This window comes from Bos javanicus, chromosome 4, assembly GCF_032452875.1.
Source record: "Bos javanicus breed banteng chromosome 4, ARS-OSU_banteng_1.0, whole genome shotgun sequence".
Taxonomy (NCBI): Eukaryota; Metazoa; Chordata; class Mammalia; order Artiodactyla; family Bovidae; genus Bos; species Bos javanicus.
Genome location: NC_083871.1, coordinates 119,197,961 through 119,208,341, shown reverse-complemented (window position 1 = coordinate 119,208,341; position 10,381 = coordinate 119,197,961). Strand labels below are relative to the sequence as shown.

General features: G+C 48.4%; 1 protein-coding gene across 4 annotated transcripts in view; it reads right to left on the bottom strand.

Annotated features, from left to right (window-relative positions):
* Window positions 1–217: 217 nt before the first annotated feature.
* Window positions 218–10,381, bottom strand: part of UBE3C (ubiquitin protein ligase E3C) — a 115,289-nt gene continuing 105,125 nt past the window's right edge. For 3 of the 4 annotated variants that reach the window (XM_061415325.1, XM_061415326.1, XM_061415329.1), the window contains 2 exons: window positions 7,875–8,005; window positions 218–1,807 (listed from right to left, as the gene is read on the bottom strand). In XM_061415325.1, coding sequence (XP_061271309.1) covers window positions 1,637–1,807; window positions 7,875–8,005 — 302 coding nt within the window. In that variant the 3' untranslated portion in view covers window positions 218–1,636. Of the gene's footprint in view, window positions 1,808–3,811; window positions 4,410–7,874; window positions 8,006–10,381 lie in introns of those variants that run through there. The other variant, XM_061415327.1, reaches the window with a different exon arrangement.

Below are 10,381 nucleotides of genomic sequence, written 5' to 3'. Positions count from 1 at the left end.
AGGGGCTGCTGCAGGTCAGCCTTCTCGAAGCCTCGCTTGGGACATTTCAGACGCCAGGCGTCACCGTCTGGTGTATCAGATTCTGAACCACAGCCTGTTATTACCCTGTCTCCATTGATAACATTTAAACAATGCGATAAAGTGATGTTTAGAAGCCGTGGCTTTACTAGGGCAGAACAGAACCAATCACAATGATGTGGGGTATGAGTCCAACACAAACTTGGGAAAAAAATTTAATGTAAGTATTTAGCCATTGGAACATACAAATAAATAAATAAGCTCAGATTAGCCGAAGAAGAAAATCCAAGGAAGAGTAACTGCCCATTTCTCTTCAGTCCCAGATATTCCATTTCCGAAATACTGATAATATACAAGTCAATTAATATGTAAAGAAGACATAGAACATCCAACATAATACGACCTAAAATAAAAAAATAAAACCAAGGACAAACCCTAATTATTTATTTCTGCATATCAAGGCTACAAATAGCATTTAAACACTTAATTTATTCTTCAAATTAAGAAATTATACATTTTGTTTTGATAATGGTCATTGTCTTAAAAGTGTCATTCGGCTCCCCCACATTTAAAAGGATATTGCTAATTGTGGCCCGTCCCCCACGCCAGCCCAGAGCTCCAGTGACAGCGAACACCGGCCAGCACCTGCGTCCTCCGGCGACGCTCTCAGACGCTCCTCTCGCCAGGTCCTGATAAAGTGCCAAATCCCGAGAGGACCGCCCCGCCCCGCCCCGCCGCGGCGCGCGCCCCGCCCGGCAGCACCCGGAAGGAGGGGGCGGGGCCGGGCCGCAGTGCAAAGGCGCAGCGCCACTTTGGTTCAAGTGACTCGGGAGGGGCTGCGGGCCTCCTCCCAAAGCATCGCTCACGCGGGTCGCACACGCACAGGAGCAGGACAGAGCCCCCCCCCCCCCAACACCCCGAAAGCTCTCCAGGCACGAGGTGGAGACAGAAAGGAAGAGAGTGAAGGACCCGCCTCACACACACCCACACACAGGAATGTCCAAACCATTACGATGCAGGTCAGCGGCAGATTGGAAACAAGCATGCTAGTCCCGTTATGGGGAGATGGCTTAAAAAACACAAATAAAATATTACCATTGTTATCTATTTTCCAACCTAACCACTTTGGGAAAAGGCAGCAGGGAAAAAAAAAAAAGCCTGTAGTTTTAACAATGAGGCTTGTAAACAATTCAACCACACGAGAAGCAGTGGCCCATGTCTCCCCAGAGGCCCGAGTCTCTGCAGATGGGAGCTGGGTCGGAGCAGTGCCCCCCCTCCCCAGGCGCTGGGTCGCCAGCTTGGGGGGCTCATCTGCAGCAGAGCCAAAACTTCATCTTTGGTTAATTTCACTGAGTTGCCACCAGTCTTAAAACTGTGCTCTTCTTGGCAAAATTACTATGTTAGCCACGTGGCATGTAACATTTGTTATTTTAAGGTATTTGAAAAGCAACGTCCATCTAAATACGTGAGCACAACTTAATAAATCACTTAAAAATGCAGGAAGGGGTGGCGGGGAGGGACCCGGGAGAGCTAGGAGTCCAGCGCGAGCGCCCTGCTGGCTGGGGGCGCACGGAGGCCAGGCCATCTCCGCAGAGGGTGGGCCACAGCCACCCTGGGGTCAGCTCAGCTCGAAGCCCGCGGCACACTCGATGGCGTAGAGGAGCTTGCTCCGCAGCAGCGCCTCGTCCTGGAACTCGGGGAGCTTCAGCAGGTTCATGCAGGTGCTGGCTGTGGGCAGCCGCTCCAGGTCGGAGCCCCCGTTGTGGATGCAGAACGCGGGGTACAGCTCCTGCAAGACAGCGGGCACACGGCGGTCACCAGGCACGGCCTGCAGGGAGCCTTTCAGACTCGGGCAGATGCGGCGGCTGTTCTCACCTGTCCCCACGGGGACACCCACTCTTTCACTGCCCTCAAACCTGCTCCAAATTTCTACCCGATACTGTGTCTGGGCTTCAGGCATCAAAAAGGACAGAACAGCGTGAGCACATGGGGCACAGAGTCCTTCTGGTGGAAAGGCCTCTAAAGCTTTTGTTTTTTTGCCTTTTAAAAATTAGTTTAAAATTTTAAAAGGTACAGGGTGAAGAGCTGAATGCATAAATAAGCCTCTTTGCTGAAAACATGGGAAGGGCCCTCTCCAAGTGAACCACAAAGGGACCCGGGAGCAGGGCGAGGCGGCAGTGTCAGTCAAGGAGAAAGGGCGGCCCCTCTCAACACGGGACGCTGGGTGCTGGGGGCACACTCACAGAGGGCGGTGCTCCCAGTGTCTTAGAACCACGGGGAGTGTCCTGGCGGGCCAGTGGTTAAGGCACGAGCTTCCAATGAAGGGGACGGGGGTTCAAACTCTAGGTGGGGAATCAAGATCCCATGTGGCGTGGCCAGAAAAAAAAGGCAGGGGGAGAAATCTTAAATGGTTTTCAGAAATGTCACAGTAAATTACTGGTGCTGTTGTGCTAGAATCACTGTAGTGTTACATGTAACTATTACATGAGAATTACATATAACTTACTGTAAGATCCTAGAATTTACCAGAGCAAGCAAATGAACTATTAATAATAAGAGCCAAGATTAATCACTGGTAAAAAGAGATCCAAACATAAAATCAAAGAAATAAAAACCTCACACACCTGAATGTCAGTTGGAAAAAGTAGTGTGAGCATTGATGAATTTTTCTCTCAAGAAGACAGCGCCCATGTCCCAGCTCTGTGCACTGGCAAGGCCTGGACACACTGACCTCTGGCGACGAGCAGCCCGAGGGCCCAGCCCTGCCCTCTACCAACCTGGCCTCCCGGACAGGAACCAGGGCCTCTTGGAAAACATGTGATCCAGACACTGGCCAGAAGATGTCAAGCAAGAGTCACCATCCTTTCACAGCAGGAAGCAAGAAGCCACCCACAGCGGCTTGGGTCCTATTTACAGACCCAGAGCCCACTGCCCACTCGCAGGTGGGACACGGAAGATCAAAGGGAGGGGGTGCCATGGACTGAAACACAGCAAACGCTAGAGGTTGAGAATGACAGGAAAACGGAAATGTACTAGCTGTCCTTAGAATGCAAGCTATCCCCCTCAATAACTGGTAAATGAGGAACAGTCAAGATTTACTCCATCTTTTCTGTAACAGCAGTCCTCAGGGCAACCTAAGAGCTGATGAGAAAAAATAGTTTTTTTTTAATAGAGAAATCAGCTAAGAAAGGAAGAAAGGATACATCGGAACACGGGCGTTTTAAGGCCAGTGAAGGATGGTCTGGGCGGGGACCGTGCACAGGGGCGGTGCAGCTCCTTGGCGCCAGGACGCCCACAGCGGGGCCAGGCAGAGCAGTCACAGGGATTGTTTTCTCTCATAACTAACCACAACTCTCAACTTTCTATAATGAAAACATTAATTTTGTTACAAGGAAAAACATGACTAGCATAAAAAATAATTACCTACTAACCACTGTCGAGGAAAACAGAGAACAAGACTGGAGTGCCGCTCCTGCCCAGACGGGGACTCAGAGCACCGGTCACACCGCGGGCGCCTGAGCAGCCGAGAGCATGCCTCACCTGGGCTCTGTCACCTGCATGCCGAGTGCAGCACACACTTGACGACGTGGGCAGTGCTGAGCATGAGCGCGGCCCACACACTGCTCTGCTCCATCTCTGTGTGCTGCTCCACTGGCAAACAGAAACCGCATCTCAGCGAGCTCCGTAGCAGGCAACGGGTGCTAGAACCACTGTCTTTCCCCTAATTATAATTCATGTGCCACTTTAAATGCCGCTTAAGATGTTTCAATAGAAACCAAAAGAGGAACAGAAAGAATATTTGTTACATTTATTACTTAGCACTCTGAAGATGTTGAGGGAAACAATTTTCTCAAATGCTTGAATGTATTAAAAACACATTTCTGAAACAGAAGGATCGCTGTACACACAGTGTTCAATGTAAAGTCTGAAATACGTTTTGCAGACACATGCCACATTTTACTGTTTCTTTCATAATGCTAATTAAATTTCCTACTTGGAGTCTCAGAACCTAAAAAATGAAGTTCTTCATTGAAATCTGAGTCAAGGGCACCATTCTGTGCATAATTAAGCAGAGTACAACGGGAATTTGCATTAATTCAGAGTGAGAAAAATCATCAATTTATTATGAGGCCTGATGGCAACTGAACAATTTTCTACAGCACTTTAATGATTTCTGTGTCTGTAACAGTCACATTCATTAAGCATATTAAGCTTTAATTAGCTTCAGCAGATTCTGCTCTTCTTCCAGGTCACGTGCGGCCACCCGGGCTGCTGAGGGCGCCTCAGCCAGGATGCATCCTCTGCTTTCGAGTCTGAGTCCGCCGCCCCGCCAGCAGGCACCGTGAGCCAACCGGAGCACATGCCTCACAGCGCTTTCCCCAGATCGGAGTCTAAGGATGATGTCAGAAGCGCCGGAAAACGCTTGAATTAACCTCACACTGAAAAAACCCCTGAAATAGGACGACTATTTCATGGCTTTCAAAAAATCACTTTTCATGGTATAATGATAACTCAGTTATGATTATACGGGATCATCAACAGGTGACCAGAGAATTTTAACCGCAATTCTACTCGGGACTTGAAATGCTAATGCAAGTCCCTCAGCTTTCCCACCCCCAAACCTGCGACACGCCAACCGGCTCCTCCACTGGCCAGACCATCCAGACTCTTCAAGCCAGACTCCCCATTTCTACTGAAGCGAAGGCCTTCCACTCAGCTCTCTGATGGAGCAGGTCCTCCAAACCTCCCTTCCTGAAACCACACTCAGTTTTCTTCCAGGTTTAGTGTGGTTTTTGAAACTGGAAGACTATAAGCTTTGTCTAAAACTATAAGCTTTGTCTTTCCTTATAAATGTTACTCACAAAATTATCTAATCATACTAAAATCTTAATACATAAGAATTTAACTCATGTGACTGTATCACTAGACAATAAAAACTTCTGATCGATGGAAAGCTTTTTATATTAACTCCATTTATATGAGCCACTGGGCACATTTCATCTGCATTCTTCCTGCTCTTTAAATCCCTCCTACACAGCAAGATTTCCAGACTTCACTACAAGCATGCGGCTGCTGCTGCTAAGTCGCTTCAGTGGTGTCTGACTCTGTGCGACCCCATGCACAGCAGCCCCCCAGGCTCCTCTGTCCCTGGGATTCTCCAGGCAACAAGACTTCTCCAATGCATGAAAGTGAAAAGTGAAAGTGAAGTCGCTCAGTCGTGTCTGACTCTTGGTGACCCCATGGACTGCAGGTAGGCTCCTCCGTCCATGGGGTTTTCCAGGCAAGCGCACTGGAGTGGGTGCCATCGCCTTCTCCACACCACAAGCCTGAGATGAACCAAAAGGCACAGATGTGCTTCTTTCAGGTTGCTGCCCGCTTTTCACATCTGGTTCTGCAGATCAGGGCTCAAACCCATCAAGTCGGTCCATCCGTTTCTTTGGAGAAGAGGGCGGCTTATATCCCAAGCCAGAAGCATCACTAAGTCTCCCTGCAATTCTACTTGAGACTTCAAACGCTGATACAGGTCCCTCAGTTTTCCCATCCCCCAAACCTGTGACCCCTGTCTGGTGTCTGGCTTGGACACAGCAGTTTTCCTCCAACTCAGCCCGAGTGCTTTCCTTCTAACACCTGCATTTCCTCTTTGCGCGTTCACTGCTCTGGCACTTCAGCCTGCTCTCACTGCTATGCTTTATGACTGTCCACGTTAACTTTGTGTTCTATTATCTGCTAAACACAGTTGGTTCTGGCTGTCCTGTTTTGCAGGCTTTATTTTCTCCCTCTGAGAATTTGGAAGACAGAGAAGGGATTTCAGTTCTGCTAGTATCACTGAGCAATATTATTCACTAACTGCTTACACTTGTGTCTTTATTATTCACTGCTCCCCCACCTCCTGTGGAAACAGAATCACTGCACCTGTGCCACAGCTCGCGCCCATGTCTCTACTTCCCTGTTCCGGTTCATTATTTTATCTGGCTTCAACGGGTCTTAAGCGTTAGCAGCACACGGGAGCCTTTGTTGCGGCACATGGGCTTAGCTGCCTTCGGACATGTGGGGTCTTAGCTCCCCAACCAGGGATCGAACGCTTGGCCCCTGCATTGCAAGGCGGATTCCCAAGCACTGGACAACCAGGGATGTTCCCGCTTCTCTTGTTCTGGGACACTCTTTGGGACACTGTATTAAGCTATTAATGTCAATTAAAAAAAATTTTTAAGTGTAATTCACATACTATAACATTTACTCATTTAAATGTAGTTTAAATTCTACTTCAGAATGCTGCCAGTTCTCCCCCAAAGTTCTCCATTTCCACCCCCTTTAAAGACGTTTTGTGTAAAAGGAACCACACAACCTCCTGTGTCTCACTCCTTCACTGACCACGTTCTCAATGCTCACACACAGGGCATCTGCATCAGCAATCCACCCCGTTTAATTTTTGAATATACCCCACTGCCTCGACAGACCACATTCTCTTTCTCCATGAGCAGCTGTGGGCTGCTGCAGTTCTGTGAGTGCTGTGTGAACACGTGAGGGTGTCTGTCTTGAGTACACATGTCCTGAGGGTGGAACTGCTCCACTGCACAGAGGGACATTCTCAGATAATGTGACTGGACTGCTGAAGACAGCACAGACTCAGGGAACCGGCCCCTAAACACAACGTGTGGCCTCAGCCTGGAGTCCAGACGGGGGAGCGCAAGGTCCACGTAGGCCGCCGCAGGGCTGGAGCCATTGCAGGCGCCCTCGATGCCTGAGGGGGGTGCAAACAGGCGGCCGGGCCCCTCCCCGAGCTGATTTGGGGTCTGGGTGAGCCCTGCCAATGTGTACGTGTGACAAGTTCTCAGGTGATGCTGAAGCTGCTGGTCTGAGGATCATACTTGTGAACCAGATGATTAGATAATCTCAATCTATCACTGCACACTCCTTATCTTTGATAATTTAACTGTGATTATTAAGAAAGATTGGTGTTGCAATTAAAATGTGCAGAAACATGATATTTTCAACTTACTCCCAAATGATTCCGAAAAGAAATACATGAATACAGAATGAGGAAACAAATGTGACACAATGTTAACAACTGGTCCATGTGGGCTGGTGCAGCCCTTCTATACACTGTAAGCAATTTCAAAGTGAAATAACTGACGTGTAACTCATCAATGAAAGGTTACTAGCAGGCGAATGTCAATCTGTGAGCTTCACAAGCACACCCACGTACCTGCTCCCCTAACTCGGCATCACGTCACGTTATACACAACCGCTGTCTTTCTCTTTGTTAAACCTAGCTTCGTTTCTTTTACTATAAATAAGGAAAACCCAAGCTGTCCCATGACCAATTTCAACTGATAAGAATACTCAGTTTACGAGATCAACGTGAACTACCAGAAACGACAGTGAGGCCAAGTAACGTGAAGTGAAGTAACCGAGAAGCAGTGAGGAAGGTCAGCTTCCGCTCTCCTGCAACAGACCTGCGAGCACGCGGAGCCCGCGTCCTCTTCAGCTGGGAAGGGAGAGCAGCCTGCGCCGCACAGACCCCAGGACGGGTGACGGGCATCAGGGTCAGCCCGCCCGCTGCAGCGTCTGCTCACGCTTAAGCCTCGTCACAGTGGCACCCCAGCAGTGTGTCAGGACTGTGAACGCAGGAAAAACCCAAATAAGACCAGCTCCAGGTACACAGATAACAGCCAATCCTTCAGTGACCAAGTCGAAACACTGGGTTAATGAGGCTACAGACACAGGGAAAAGTAACAGCCTGGGCACTCTGACCGCTGCAGTAAACACTGTTCCCTGAAAACGACGTGTGGCCCTGGCTCACTCGGCCCCTACTGCCCCTCCCCACCCCACCGCTAGGCCCCGAGCCTGGGTACCTTAAACCCCAAGAGGGGGGGCCGGGAGCAGCTGGTCACAAACTTGAGCAGTTTGCGCTTCTCCTCGTCCGTGAAGCCCTCCACGACTCTCCAGAAAACCTTGATCACGGGGTGCTCGGCAGAGTAGCCTCCTAGGACAAAGAGGAAGACATCTTCAGGAAAAACAAGGTCAGTGCAGAATCGGGGCTCTCCCAAAGGCACTGGAGCAGCTCCGCTCCGTCGTGCCGGGCCAGGGAGGGGCAGAGGCTTGTGGCTCAAAGCCAACCCTGTCCTGGGGGACAATGGGCAAGGATGCAGGGGACAGAAGGATAAAGCACTGGAGGCCAGAGTGAGGAACAAACAAGATGGACTCTGGCAGCAAGACGTGCTGCTAAGGACCTGAGCTTCCAGAGCTCTGCGAGGAGCTGAGCTTCGGCTTCGGCTGGGGAGCAAACCCTACGTAACCCAGGACTTGCCTGACAATCACGCACCTAGAAACGAAGACTCACTGGGATCTTTAACACAGCGAGTTATTTCACCAACACATCTTAGCATGTAAATTTATCACCCGTCCTTCTGACAACAAGGTACAGACCATGGATACCAACCAACCCCGGCACTCGATTAGACCAATGCTCTGAAGAGTAATACCTGCTACTTACAACTTTTAATCTAGTTAAGTGCTTCCTAAAACTAAAATAATTGCTATATATTGTTCCCTCACTGTTAATATACTACAGAAATATCATCAATGAAGTATCTTAAGTGTATTAATTGGCACCAAAATGAATATGGTGATATTTTAAACCTATTTACTGGAATAGGAACAGTTAAGATCGTTAAAGGTAAATGCTATCAGTGCAGACAGGATAACGCAAACAGGCCAAGACCACTTCTGGGCAAGGAAAGGCTGGACTGGTGGGGAGGACAATGTGACCTTCGGTATTACCTCCCTGGACATAAACGTCAGAGTTCCAATTTAGAGAAACACAGACGAGTGATTACCGAGAGGTGGACACAAGCGCATGTTGCATACATGCCCGTCTCCAAAGCCTTCTCAGAAGTGACCCTGGAGGACGGCGGGGCGACGGCCCTCGACAGAACAGAGGGCTCCGGGTAGATGAGCCTGGACAGGTTTTGTTAGTTGTGGTGCAAACACACCATAGAATCCACCATTTAAGCTCCTTTCAGGTGTGTGAGTCCACGCAGGCTGCGGGGCAGCCTCTCCCGCCCAACACTCCCATCCTCCCAGGCAGACACGCCCACGACCACGGGGCAGGACTGCCCACGCTCTTCCCAGCCCCTGGTGACTCCAGTCCAGTGTCTAGGAACCTGACTCTTCTAGGTATTTCATGTGAGTCCTACAACATACATCCTCTGTGTCTGTCATTATTTCACTTATCATAATGCTTTCAAGAGTTCACCCACACTGAAGCCTGTACTTGAACGTCATTCCTTTAAGACTTAATGAAAGTCCCACCCAATGTCTATAGCACACTTCCTTATCTATCATCTCGGTGGATACTGGGGTTATTTCCAGCTTCTGGCTCTTGTGACAATGTCCTGTGAACACTGGTGTTTTGGCCCCTGCCACCATACAGGACTTAGGAGCAGAATTGTTGGTTTACAGAGTAATTCTACACTGAGCTTTCTGGGAACCACCGTTTTCCACAGCTGCTACTTCGTGCTCCCACCAGCAATGAATGAGGGCTCCAGTTTCACCACTCCCTCACCAGCACTTGTCTCCAGCCTGTGCGCCTCTCCCCTGGGCTCTGGTTTTCATTTCCCTAGTGGTTGGTCCGCTGAACATCTTCTGGAGCATACTGGCCTTTGGGACTATCTTCTTTGGCAAAGGTCTCCTCACGCCCTTTGCCCACTGTTGAATCAGCCTGTCTGCCTATTGAGCTGTAAGGGTTCTTTACGCATTGTAGGTGCCAGACCTCACCAGATACATGATTTCCAAGGGTTTTCTCCCATTCCAAAGGCTGTCTTTTCACTTTCTTAATAATGTTCTCTGATGCATAAGTCTAATTTTGATGAAGTTCCATTTATTTACCTGTCCTTTTTCTGGTCATGCTTTCGGTGTCATATCTAAGAACTTACTGCCAAATCCAAGGTCACGAGGATTTATCCCTATGTTCTTCTAAGACTTTTATGGTTTTAGGTACTAAGGTTCTTGAGCCATTTTGAGTTAATTTTTGTATATGGTGTGACTTGTGGGTACAGCATCATTCTTATGCAAAAATCCAGTTGTTCTACAATTTTTATATAACCTGGAAACTTTTCCAAAGAAGTTCTACATTTTACATTGCTACCAGTCAAGAGAGTTCAAATTTCTTCACATATTAACACTGAGTATTGCTATCTTTTTGATAAATCATTCTAGTAGATATGTAGTAGTATTACACTACAATTTAATTTGCATTTCTTTAATGATTAATAGTGTTCATGTGCTTATTTGCTTACCAAATACTTGTATATATCTTAAGTGAAACACTTTTATTTTTTTCCCATGTTTTAAAAACCAA